The sequence below is a fragment of the Bufo gargarizans genome, chromosome 1 (assembly GCF_014858855.1).
Source record: "Bufo gargarizans isolate SCDJY-AF-19 chromosome 1, ASM1485885v1, whole genome shotgun sequence".
In the NCBI taxonomy this organism is placed as follows: domain Eukaryota; kingdom Metazoa; phylum Chordata; class Amphibia; order Anura; family Bufonidae; genus Bufo; species Bufo gargarizans.
The window spans coordinates 466,823,016-466,837,198 of record NC_058080.1 but is presented as its reverse complement, the minus strand read 5'-3'; the positions used below and the strand labels follow the sequence as shown (position 1 = coordinate 466,837,198).

General features: G+C 40.3%; 1 protein-coding gene across 2 annotated transcripts in view; it reads right to left on the bottom strand.

Moving 5' to 3' along the window:
* Positions 1–338: 338 nt before the first annotated feature.
* Positions 339–14,183, bottom strand: part of AUH (AU RNA binding methylglutaconyl-CoA hydratase) — a 295,495-nt gene continuing 281,650 nt past the window's right edge. For both annotated transcript variants that reach the window (XM_044273314.1, XM_044273313.1), the window contains exons 8-10: positions 6,970–7,020; positions 5,804–5,851; positions 339–884 (exon numbers count right to left, since the gene is read on the bottom strand). In XM_044273314.1, coding sequence (XP_044129249.1) covers positions 807–884; positions 5,804–5,851; positions 6,970–7,020 — 177 coding nt within the window. In that variant the 3' untranslated portion in view covers positions 339–806. The remainder of the gene's footprint in view (positions 885–5,803; positions 5,852–6,969; positions 7,021–14,183) is intronic.

Sequence of the window (14,183 nt, the reverse complement as noted above, 5' to 3'; positions counted from 1 at the left end):
AGGCACCTGACTGCAATATCCTGCTTCCCTGAGCTAAACCTTATGTATGGTCTTTGGGATGTTCTCCTGGTAATGCCATCCACATTTAGGCATTGCTGTGCTGGTATGGCTCAATATACGTATATATGAGGGCCCAGGGGCCAAAGTTTTGCAAATGCAGCTTTCTATGCAAAAGCATTTCCATGTCTTATATTACTACAAGAAAACAAGACACACACAAGTTACTAAGACTTCTAAGGTAATGTGTGGCTCACCTTCATACAATACACACTACACATTGTTTTTGCTAACTGGACATTTTCAATCAGCTATATTGTATATAATACACAACTCCACACTTTCCAGTATAATGGTTTTATTGGTTCTTACATCCCAATTGTGCATTTTATTGAAATGCATTGTCGGTGATAATATGATTTATCATTTCTATGGCTTTATTTTACATTACTTTGACATTCAATGTATACAGAGTTCTACTTACAATGCGGCTAAAGCAAAAAACAAAAAACTAAGGGCTTGCCATTGTGCGTAGCTCCGAAACGTACTAGTGTTTGCTGTTGAAGTCCCTAATATTTCAAGTAACTTAGAACAGGCAAATGAGTGACAGTGCATGTAGGAACAGGCTCTGTCATAGACTATCAAAATGATCTGAGACACATACTTCAAACAGGAACATGTATGGGCATATTCCAGATGCCATAATGTTTTCAATATTGACTTCAATTTCCATGGCTGTGAAATTCCACGTACTGATTCAAGGAACGTAAAGAAGGTCCCCGTCTCCAGAAAGGCACTGCCGTGCTTCCTTATTCTCCTTTGTAACGTGGAGGCCTTTTTTCCTTAAATGCTAATAAGCCTTCAAGCCTATCCTTTGTTGGGATAACCTGTAAAAAGCGCAAAAAAAATAAATGAACACAATATGAACATTAAAGGTACCCAAAAAGTTTATGTAATTTAATATATATGCTCCCTATCCATACCAAATCAATGATAAACAAGCTAATTGTTATTAGACAGGCTGGTGCAACGTGAAAGAAACGTTCCTCCCCCTCTTAAGTTCTAATGATTATTAACAGAACAAACCCTGATTACACAAGGAGACATGTTGCCGATAATGTGTGAACTTAGCTTAAAGGCTGTATTAAGGCTCTAATAGAGGGATTGTGCAGTCTGGACTACAGAAGCACACAGCATTATCATTATTGATAATGCTGTGTGCCTCTGCCTTAGGCCCCATGCACACGGCCGTGTTTCACAGCCGTGTGCGGGCTGTGGAACCGCGGCCTGGATCCCTCCTGAGAGCAGGAGCGCACGGCGTCACTGGTTGCTATGACGCCGTGCGCTCCCTGCTGCCGCCGCAATACAGTGATGCACTGGTATGATCTATACCAGTGTATTACTGTACTGTGCCGGCAGCAGGGAGCGCACGGCGTCATAGCAACCAGTGACGCCGTGCGCTCCTGCTCTCAGGAGGGATCCAGGCCGCGGTTCCACAGCCCGCACACGGCTGTGAAACACGGCCGTGTGCATGGGGCCTTACCTTTATGTAACGGAATCATACTGACAGCTTTATGTCACTATGATTCTGTTCCAGAAAGGTCCAGCATAGGCACACAGCATAATCAATCATGATAATGCTGTGCGCTTCTGTAAGTCCAGAACACATGATCCCTCTCTCACATGGAGCGTGATTCCCACAAGTGACACGCTCATGTGAAAGACTCCTTACACAGCCCGATGTGGCAGACAACTGTCAGGAGTGAACGCTTCCCCTCCCGGCAATTGCCTGCTTGCTAGTGGGGAAGACAGCTACTATTACATGCAGCGATTTCCTCCGCAGCTTGGGAGGAGTGGTTGCTATGCCATCGCTCATCCCCATGCTGTATAGTGGTTTGTCAGCGTCAGGTCGTTAATAGACACCACAATCTGCCACCTGCGAACGATTGCTTTTTAACAAAAGATCTGGATAGCCCGATGATCGAGCATTTGTTTATTTGTTGGGCAACCGGCAGCAGTATTACACTGCAAGTTGATCTGCCGAAAAATCAGGCAGTGTAATACAAGCTTTAGCTGACAAACAAGTATTTGCTTGTTAATCAGCTGATTGGTGGCATGATTATGCAGAGTAACTGGCCCAAAAAATGCTCAGTCCAATAGGGGCTTTACTGTCTGGCATCTGCAGCAGGCTACAGATTCTGGAAATCATATCTAACCATATGATCATTGTACAATATGGGTTCAAACTACTCCCTAACTTCCCTTTAGTGGTATTACTCTAACAGGAAAAGTATAGAGATTATTTGCATTGCAGGGTAAAGGATTTGTGCAGGCCAACTCTCAGGCATTGAGAGACAATGCTGTATGCCAAGCAGTAAAGTGGCAGAGCAACCACATGATGCCCTGAAAGATTTATGTGCACGACATGTGCATGATACCTGCTAGGTGTCAGATGGTGCCTTGGAAACTGTCCCACCCAGTGTGCAGCAGAGTCTCTCCATGGCCAATGTCACATCATCCAGTCAGAGTGTTCTGCACAAATGCTTTAAAGGGGTTTCAAGCTCCTGATATTAAGGACCTATCCTCAGGATCAATAATTAATACCCCCACCAATCAGCTGTTCCCTGTAGCCTCTGGTACTGGAACAAGCACTTTGAATGGAACAGAAATCACAGCTCTGTTCAAAGTGTAGTGGCCGTACTTCAGCTCATCTCTCACTAAAGTGAATGTAAACTGGCATGGCCATTACACTTTGAACAGAGCTGTGCTTCCGGCAGAATTTAAAGTGCTAGGGAAGAGCTGATTTGTGCGGGGTGGGGTGTCAGACCTCCCCCCCCCCCCCCCACACACACACCATTCGGTTATTAATAACCTATCCTGATGATTGGTTATCATTATCAGGAGGCTGGAAAACCCTTTAAAGAGCATCTGCCAGCATGATTAACCCTATTAAACATGGCATAAAGCCTTGGTAGGGTTGATTATGCTGATAAAAACAACACCCTGGTTATGATCTGTTCCTTAGAAATGCGCTTTTTATTCATACGCAAATGAGCCGTTCAGAGCTCTCAAAGCATCTTTTCAGCTTTAGTCCCTCCCCCTGGATCAACATGGCAAGACATCTTATGTAGCCCAGTCTTCTTACACCTGTACCATGTGTCCCACTCTCGGCGCTTGCTCATTGGACCCCCTGCTGCGCTCCAAGCAGTGCAGATTCCAACTGTGCAAGCACAGAGACCTGTCATCTTGTGCCTTCTCTCTATCTATAGGTCTTGGTGGTCTGTGCTGGCAGAGAGGGCACCCCGACGCATGTTTCGCTCCTCGCACGTTTTGGAGGACCGAAACGTGCGTCGGGGTGCCCTCTCTGCCAGACCTGGGTTTGTTCCATCTGTGCCTCCTATCAACTCTAGGTAATATGTTATAGTATATTTATTCTTATTCAACGTTTATTACTACTATTGTTGTCCCTCCATACTGCTTATGGGCTGGCTATAGGTGCTGTTATTTCACCCTTGTTTCTGGCTCCTATTTTGCAGTTGTTGTATGTTTATCTGTGGGGGTTGGAGGCTTGTACGTGTATTGGGGGTAGGGTTTATATTGCCTGCTCAGTGCAGCATACACTGTTCCCCTATTCCTCTTTTGGATTTTGGGATTCATTTCCCCAGAGTCAGGCGGCTGAGCTGCTTATCGCAGCGCTGGTCTGCACTGCTGCTACTCATTTTATCATTGTCTATGGTCTGTTGTTGTATTTATTATTCAATACAATATTTGTGTTATAATTGCACATGTGTGTCTTTTGTTTCAATGGGTTGTGTTATAACTTTTCGGCACACATAATCTCATCCTTTGGATGATTTAATAGGTGGTATGATTCCGTTACATAAAGGTAAGCTTTATTGGGCAGACTAGATGGGCCAAATGGTTCTTATCTGCCGACACATTCTATGTTTCTATGGTACATGTGCTCTATGCCATATAAAGACTGAGGGGGAGATTTACCAAACAGGCAACCAAACAGATTCTACCTTTTATTTCCAAAGGAGCTCTGAAAAATGAAAGGTGAAATCTGGTTGGTTGCTATGGGCAACTAAGCAAGCTTTCCTTTACATTAGTTTGATAAATGACCCCTAAGAGACTTAGATTGCTGTCTTAAGAAGATACCAGTAACTGCTCTGTAATTTTACTAAATGTCCCTCATTGACAGAAATGCTACAGAAACAAACTGATTATCACCTTTTCCCGTGTCCATCAAAATTAGGTACACAAAATAAATGGGGCATATGTATTTACCATCTTCTCTCTAAACCCAGTATGTAACTTTATTTTTAATATAAGATATATATACAAGATTTATCTAGGACTGTCACATACAAAGCCATATTAATGTACATATCCAAAACTGTCACCAAAGAAGACGGACACTTAAATCTGTGTGTTCCACACTTTCGTCAAAAGCAAGATCTTTAATAATGTAACTGTCTCGGAATACCACTTTGAGTGACTGCTGACAAAGCGACAAGCAGCAAACAAACTAAATAAAATGCCACTCGTGATAAATTCGCACATATTTTAATTCTGTAAACAACAGCAATGCATATGGTGTGGAGCTTGAAATGAATGCTCAAATTAAAGCGCGGCCGTTTAGGAATCCTAAATTTAGCTTTAACTTGCATAAACACCATTTGCTGATTTTTGTGTGGGAGGTTTCACATTATAAAAACAATAACTCCTTTCTGGAGAAGAAATAAACAATACAGAAAACAGACAACAAATAAAAGAATGAAGAACGCCCCTGCCTGCAACCACATCTGAAAATGTCAACCCCCAATATCCAGGTCTTTCAAGTTCTGAAGCAAGAAAAGGTCATATCAGATAATGTCTTTATAGCGTTATCTTATGGGGGTTAATAGTCTGACGGCATAAGTAGGCAAATTATTCTACATCTATTCATTTATTTAACATTTAGTTACAGTATAACATCATTTCCAAAGAATACTTAACTGGACTCAAATAATGACATTGCCTGGAAAATACTTGACATTTCTTCTATTAAGAATCCAGTATTTCCTTCTTTAGAAACAACACAATGACAGGATAGTAGAGTCAGACTGTATTGTCACCTATCCTCCTTGTTCGTTATATATCTCATATTCATAACCAATCAATGGCATACCTTCATCGTAGGCAGAACTGCTATGGGGCCTGGGGGAAAGGGGGTCCTGCACTGAATTGCCCTTTCTCTTTTAGACATGAAAACACTGTGTTGCCATGCAGCCACCACTAGGGGAAACCTCATCGCAAAGAGATTATTACCGCTTCCATGGTAATTGTATAAATTCCTATGCACCTGAGCTCCCCCTAGTGGTGGCTTCAGGCAGCCAGCTTTGTCACAGATGGGAGGCAGGAGATTTGCCAATATATTTTTATGCCAGTTGTCTGATATAAATACATTAATCAATATGATGTTCAGAATGAGGGCCATGTTTTTGAAGCACCTGTTGTCATTTTTCAACATAAAAGTGATATAAAGTGGGAGAGGCCAAAGGCGACTACAATTTGTTTTTAATAAAAATAACGCACATTCATCAGGAATTTGGGGTGTTGTGCTTTGCATTCTGCCTTGCCTGGGAATGATTGACGCATGCATACTTGAAAACTGCGTGGGGCGGGGGCATATTACATTTTGCTATTGGGCCTTATGATATCTGTGTATGCCCCTGCAACCAATCCATGAAGCTCCATGCCTGTGATTCATCATGATGATCTTCATGTTCCTGTTAGGCAAGAAAACTGATTTGATCAATACCTGAGCATAGCACGCTTCTTCTATGGCTAAGCCTGTTGCCAAATCCACCTGCAATTAGAAAACATTACTAGATTAAAGCACATTCTCTAAAACATTATATGACCCTATTAAATGTACACGGGTCTGAATGAGGTTTAGTGTGAGATGGCTATTCAGTTTCTTTCCTGCACCAATGATAATAACTATATATTAGCAATATGTAAAAATCTCTTCAATGGCTGAGTACCATCTGGTGCTGGACCCTGACTATTTAACCTATGAGCACAGTCTGGAAATTAGAAGATATAAGGGGACTGAATACTATGCAAAGGATAAACAAGGATTTTACTTACGGTAAACCATTTTATTTATCTAGCACCAACATATTCTGCAGTTCTGTACAGAGATGGTCATCACTCACATCAGCGTCTCAAGCAAACAGCAGGATAAGATGCAGATGTTTCTGGTTTAGAACCCCGGACCTCAGAGCTGAAGGCACCTGTGCTAACCACTGAGCCATAGGGCAGTAGTAGGCCCCTCTCACCCAGGCTGATAATCACATTTGTTCCTAATCACTATTCCAAGTAGACATGCCAGTGATCAGCTGACAAATGAGCAAATGATCAATGACTAGTGATCACATCTTTTATGTGGCACTACAAAATGATCACTTGTTGGCAGTGTATCACCCCATGTAAACAGGGGATGTGCTGCTAGCAAATGAAAACAGTATGGGGATGAATGATCGTACTAACTATTGTTTGTTCCCATACTCGTAATGATTTGTGCATATAAAAGGCACTTAACGATTGCCGATTGACATGCAGGTATCTGTGTGAAAGGTCCCTTAAGGAGGCTTTCCAAGTGTTTTATACTGATGACCTATTCTGAGCATAGTATAAAACATTCAGAAAAGCACCTTTAATTTTTTTCTATAACACGTATAGATACAAAAATGATCCTAGGTGCTTTGAATAGTAAGAATCTGTAGTCAATCTTATGAATAAACATAGCCTATCTGGTCACTAACTTTAATGCAGTTTAGTGCCAGCTGCCCAATTCTCTTCAAATACAATTGTCACACAAGCCCTGGAAGCATATCACCGAGTGGAAATCAGCAACGCTGGATGCAAGACGATTAAAGAAATATATTGCGTTACACGATACTGAAAACTGCAGGCACTTACCTCAATTCCTTGGTTGATTGCTAGTTTAGCCATTCTCACTGCAATTGGCCCCTAGGATTTCAGAAAAACAGTAATATACCATGAAAACATTTATATAATAAAGAAATACTCTTACTAGATTAGATTCACCAAGATGCAGTAAATTTACAAGCTGAAACTGGCTGACATTTAAGTGTGGAGTCCATTTTATTTTTTCTATACTGACAGGGAGTGTTCCACAGGATTGGCACATAAAAATTGTGGTGCCAATATTCAAAAAGGGTCCAAAAAACTGAGCCCGGAAACTATAGGCCAGTAATTTTAATGTCTGTCGCGGGTAACTTGTTGGAAGGTTTTCTAAGAGATGCTTCATGAGGGATTGGTCCTGACAAACTAGTTTAATCAGTTTTTATGAGGAGGTAAGTTCTAGACTTGACCGGGGTGAGTCAACTGATGTCAAATCTTGACTTCTCCAAAGCTTTTGATGCTGTGCTACATAAAAAGTTAGTACTAGAGATGAGGGAATCGAAGCTGACGAAGTGGAATTCGATCCGAATTTCAGGAATTATTTGTTTAGCACCGAATCCGAATTTCCTCACGCTTCGTAGTAACAAATCGAATTTTTTCCTAAAATGGCTGCTGCATGTGTGAGGACATGGAGCAAGGAACTCTGGGAAGGCGGGATAACCAATAATGCCATGCATGTAGCCAATCAGCAGCCAGCCCTGTGATGTCACAGCTCTATAAATAGCCTCAGCCATCTGGATTCGGACAGTGATAGGAAAGACTTAATTGTGCTAAAAAAACGATTTACAAGCTCAGGGAAGGATTATTGAAGGTGTAGGAAAAGGATAGGGAGGAATCATTCCACAGCCTTTATGTAGAACAGGGTTCAGTAGGGAAGGTTACAGCATTGGTAATAGGAACAATCCTATTACACCTTGCTGCACTGAGTGGGGATCCAAATTGCCATTATACAGCTCTGTTTGATACAGCCATTAATAGGGTTTATTACAAGGAAATATTTCTACGTCTTATTTGCCCTTGTACGGTGCAGTTATATATTCTAAAGCAATTTTTTTAGCTTGCATTAGGCCCCTTTCACACGGGCGTTGCGGATTGGGGTCAGATGCATTCAGGGTGCGTTCAGGGAAAATGGTGCGATTTTGACACTAAAACAAGTCAGTTTTCACTGCGATTGCATTCCATGTTTGCGTTTTTTACGCGTGGGTGCAAAACATTGTAATGCGTTTTGCACGCGTGTGAGAAAAATCGGTTAGGTGTAGATTTTATTATTTTCCCTTATAACATGGTTATTATTTGCCATTCAGTTGTGCAGTTATATGTTCTAAAGCCCTTTTTGGCATGTATTAGTGGCCAAAGAAAAATATATTTGCCATTCAGCGGTGCAGTTATATGTTCTAAAGCCTTTTGTGTCGTGTATAAGTGGAAAAAAATAAGGGCCTATTTGCCGTTCAGCAGTGCAGATATATGTTCTAAAGCCCTTTTTGGCATGTATTAGTGGCCAAAGAAAAATATATTTGCCATTCAGCGGTGCAGTTATATGTTCTAAAGCCTTTTGTGTCGTGTATAAGTGGAAAAAAATAAGGGCCTATTTGCCGTTCAGCAGTGCAGTTATATGTTATAAAGCCCTTTTTGTCGTGTAATAGTGGCAAAATAAAAATAGAAATAAAACAAAAAGTGGAGCCTTTTGTGGAGTGTATAAGTGGAAAAAACTAAAATGTATTTGCCGTTCACTGATGCAATTATATATTCTAAAGACTTTTGTGGAGTGTATAAGTCGAAAAAAGAAAAATATATTTGGTGTTCAGTTATATATTCTAAAGCCTTTTGTGTCGTGTATAAATGGAAAAAAATAAGGGCCTATTTGACGTTCAGCAGTGCAGTTATATGTTCTAAAGCCTTTTGTGGGGTGGATGTAGAGAAAAATAAAGTCCTATTTGCCGTTTAGCGTGCAGTTATATGTTATGAAGCCCTTTTGTGGAGTGTATAAAGAGGAAAAAAGAGAAATATATTTACCATTCAGCAGTGCAGTTATATGTTCTAAAGCTCTTTTTTGTGTGTATTAGTGGCACAAAAAAAGTATTTGCAGTTGTGTGGTGAAGTGAGAAAATTACAGCCCTTTTTGGCATGTATTAGTGGGGAAAAAAGGGCTTATTAGCTATTGTGTGGTGAAGCGAGAAAACGACAGACTTTTTTGGGGTGTTTTAATTTCCTTTTTATTTTTTTTAGACTTTTTGGGCATTAGCAATACTGATGGATTACTGACCAAATGCTGACCGAGTGAAGGCGGATGCTCAACAGACAGGATCCGTTTTTTGGGGGTTATTGTTCTGACGGATCAGAGGAAGGGCAAAATAAATCAGTGACGTCAACACAAACTTACTGCTGACACCCTCTCCACTCTGTCGGGGGGCTCTACTTGTATAAGCGTTTAATAGAACAGGTTCTGTAGACATCTACGTGGAGTTCATACTAGAGAGTTATTTGGTCAGTTTTGGCCCCGTGACTGCCCAAATAAGTGAAGTGTGCAGTGATTCTAGGAGCAACGCCTGTCATCTGAATGTCACACTGACTCACAATATTATTTTACTACCAGAGTAGACTCCCTATGCGTGTTACTGCAAGACACAGTGTTCTACACCACTATAAAGGCTCTCTGCAGCCAGGAAATAGCAGTTTTTTCACGCGATTCACCGCAAATGAACTCGGACCGAACCAAATTTTTTCAAAAAATTCGGGAACCGGCCAAATCGAATTTCTGAAAAATTCGCTCATCTCTAGTTAGTATATAAAATGAGAATGCTTGGACTGGGAGAAAATGTCTGTATGTCGGTAAGTAACTGGCTCAGTGATAGAAAACAGAGGGTGGTTATTAATGGTAAATACTCAGATTGAGTAAATGCTCTTCAATATATTTATTAATGTTCTTGTATAGGGGCTGCAGAGTAAAATACAAAAATTAGCAGTTGACACTAAACTGTATAAAGTTATGCACACGGGAAGGAATAAGGGTACTTTCACACTAGTGTTAAAGTTTTCCGGTATTCAGTTCCTGTCACAGTGGCTCAATACCAGGAAAAAAAACTCTTCAGTTTTATCCTAATGCATTCTGAATGGAAATGCATTAGGATGTCTTCAGTTCAGTCCCTCTTACAGTATTTGGCCGGTAAAAATACCACAGCATGCTGCGGTATTTTCTCCAGCCGAAATTCCGGAACACTTGCCGGAATGCCGGATCCGGCATTAATTTCTATTGAAATGTATTAATACCAGGATCCGGTTTCCCGGTCTGCACATGCGCACACCTTTAAAAATGTGAAAACATATACCAGATCCGTTTTTTCGGATGACACCGGAGAGACGGATCCGGTATTTCAATGCATTTGTCAGACGGATCCAGAAACAAATGCTATCTGTTTGCATATGGATTTACGGATCCGGCAGGCAGTTCCTCTAACGCAAGTGTGAAAGTACCCTAATGCAAATCACCTACATATACTAAATTGTAAAAAACTAGGTAACACCGACATGGAAAAGCACTTAGGAAGTTTAGTGAAAAACAAACGTAACTAGAAACCAGTGTCAGGCAGCTGCTGCCAAGGCCAATAAGATTATGGGGTGCATCAAAAGGGGCATATATGCACGTGATGAGAACATAGTCCTGCCACTTTGCAAATCACTAGTCAGAACACACATGGAGTGTGTGGATTCCTGGTTTAGGCGTACAAAATGGTCTAAATGTATGTAGGACAGCAAGGAAACTGTCTTGCATTGAGAATCGGAGGTGGATACGCCGACGTTATGTAGAGGCCGATCCACCACCAGCTCAGGGACTTATTAAGACTTTATAAATGTGCCCCTGTGTTACTGTGTAGATATCCATTTGCAAGAAAAAGTGAACCCTTTGGAATTACATGAATTCTTTCAGTGATTTCTAATAAAATGTGGTCTGATTGTTATCTAAATCACAATTAAAGACAAACACAACCTAACTAAACTAAGGCTACTTTCACACTTGCGGCAGGACGGATCCGACAGGCTGTTCACCATGTCGGATCCGTCCTGCGGCTATTTCGCCGTGCCACCGCTCTGTCCCCATTGACTATAATGGGGGCGGGGCGGAGCTCCGGCGCAGCATGGCGGTGCACGGCGAAAGCCGCCGGACTAAAAAGTACTGCATGTCCGACTTTTTAGTCCGCCGGCTTTCGCCGTGCACCGCCGTGCTGCGCCAGAGCTCCGCCCCCGTCCCCATTATAGTCCCCGTTATTAGGGTACTTTCACACTTACGGCAGGACGGATCCGTCCTGCGACATGGCGAAATAGCCGCAGGACGGATCCGACATGGTGAACAGCCTGTCGGATCCGTCCTGCCGCAAGTGTGAAAGTACCCTAATAACACAGTTGCACCAGTCTTGTCTTTTATTGAGCACACTGAAACGTATCACTAGTGTAAGGAGAAAAGGTAAGTGAATCTTGAATTTAATAACCAGTAGATCCCCTTTAACAGCAATCACCTCCACTAAGCATTTGCTGCAGCTGCAAATAAGATGTGCACAATGTTGTAGATGTCATGGACTGCTTCTCTTATATTCTCCTGTTTTTTTTTATGCACCTTAGAATTTGTGTGCCCCCAATGGTCGCAGGGTGCCCAGGCCCTGAGACAGCTGAGTAGCCCCAAATCATGATGCTCCCTGCACAATGATTCACAATTGGGTTGAGATTTCAACTTGTGTCTCATGTGTCCATAGATAATTTTTCCAGCATTGTGGACAGGGGAAGAAAACATGTTTTTTTTTTTAACCCCTTCTACCTCAGACCAGTTTTCACCTTAAGGACAAAGCCATTTTTTGCAAATGTGACGTGTAATTTTTTGTGTTAATAATTTTGGAACGCCTTTTACTTATTCCAAGCCATTCTAAGGCTTTCTCGTGACACATTGTACTTCATGACAGTGGTAAATTTGAGTCACTATATGTCATCTTTATTTATAAAAAAAATAAAAATGTACCAAACATTTGGAAAAATTTGCAATTTTCAAAATTTCTATTTCTCTGCTTTTAAGACATCTGCAATATGTCTACTTTATGTTGGCATCACTTTGTAAATGTCATTTTATTTTTTGGGGATGTTAGATGGAGTACAATTTTAGATGCAATATTTAAAATTTTTCCGAAAATTTCCAAAACCCACTTTTTTTTAGGATCAATTCAGTAATAAATTTCAATTGTGGGGCTTATATAATAGAAAGCACCCATAAATGATTATTTTACAGTAGAAACGACACCCCTCAAGTTATTCAAATAAGATTTTACAAACTTTGCTAACCGTTTGTGTTCCACAAGAATTAAAAGAAAATAGGGGAAAATCAAAATTTCACTTCTTTTCCAGGTTTTCCATTTTAATTCATTAACAGCAAAACTAAACTCAATATTTATTACTTTAATTCAGCAGTTTACAGAAACACCAGACATGTGGTCGTAAAATGCTGTATGGGCACAAAGCAGGGCGCAGAAGGGAAGGTGCAACATATGGATTTGATTTTGGAGGGCAGATTTCACTGGGATCATTTTAAGTTGCCATGCCGCATTTGAAGACCCCCTGATGCACCCTACAGTAGAACCTCCAAAAAAGGGACCCCATTTTGGAAACTATGGGATAAGGTGACTGTTTAATTGGTACTATTTTGGGGTAAATATGATTTTTGACCGCTCAATATTATTCTTTTTGTGAGGTAAGGTAACCAAATAATGGCTATTCTGGCACTGTTTAAATTTTATGTTTTTTACTGCGTTTACCTGACAGGACATATTGTGTTATTTTAAAGAACAGATTGTTATGGATGCGACAATATCAAATATGTCTATTTTAATTTTTTGTTTCAGTTTTACATAATAAAGCATTTAAAAAAAAATCATGTTTTATTGTCTCCATTTATAAAAGCCATATTTTTTTTTCTGCCTGGGTAATAGCTTGTTTTTTGCGGGAAGAGTTGACATTTTTATTGGTACCATTTTTGGGTACATAAAATGTTTTGATCATTCAATATTATGCTTTTTTGGGGCAAGGTGACCAAAAAAAATGGCTGTTTTGGCACAGTTTTTATTTTAATTATTTTTTACACCATTCACCTGAAAAGGCAGAGCTGGTCATTACGGACGTTGTGATATCTAATATGTGTATTTTTATTAAATTTGTTTTTATTAAAAATCACTTGATGAAGATAAAGGGGCACTTTTGTTTTACTGTAAACTTTTATTTGTTGGTCTCTATCTGTTACCTTTGGGTGCTTTTTCACCTCTCTCAGGTTTGCCTGTTGTAGCAACAGTCCAGATTTTTCTCTATATGTAGAAATTTGTCTAACCTTGGATTAATGTACACCCAGGTCTTTGGAAATGCTTTTGTAGTCTTTTCTAGCTTCTTGTAGCTCTATAACACGTTTTCTGAGGTTTTTTGAAAGATGTTTTTATTGAGGCATGGTTCACACTAACCATTCTTTATTGAGGAAAAACAGATTTGTCAGTAACCAAGCTTTGTGTGCCTTCATTTATTGGGACAAGCAGCTGTGAAAGCCACACTTCCAATCTCATCCCCTTTTGCCAATTATCTATTACAGAAAAGCATTAACACAGGGGTTATATTGCTTTTTCTTCCTGCATTATGGATGTTTACTCAAATAAATAGTACCGCTGAGTGTGTCATTCTTTAGTTAGACTGTGTTTATCTAGCATTGTGACTTAGATAACAATCAAACCAAAGTTGATTAGCAATCAGTACAAAAATCCCAATGATTCACTAGTACTGACATTAAAAGGGTTAATGAACATAGTAAGGAAGGAAATACAGTAGAATTGCAAAACTGTTGATAACACCTTTACTTTCCTAATTTCACTATTAAAGCATATTTAGTTGTCTAATGGATAGAGATAAGCACATTAGCAAATGTCACAGAGTGTACAGCATGTTCTACATCTGTTTGTTCCAGACGTAATGCTGCTCTGTAAATCAGCAAAGCACTAGTTCTGCAAAACAGAGATTTATCTACAGCAACCCACAGGCTGTGGCACTGCCTGAACTGCATAGCGAAGGCATATTAATTCATTTAAACAGAAGAAGATGCAGGACCTCTCTGCAGTTTGTTTTTCTTCCATATACAGTAAAACCCTATATAATAAAAAGGATTAGCTTATTCACATTACTGCCAAAGTGTCTGC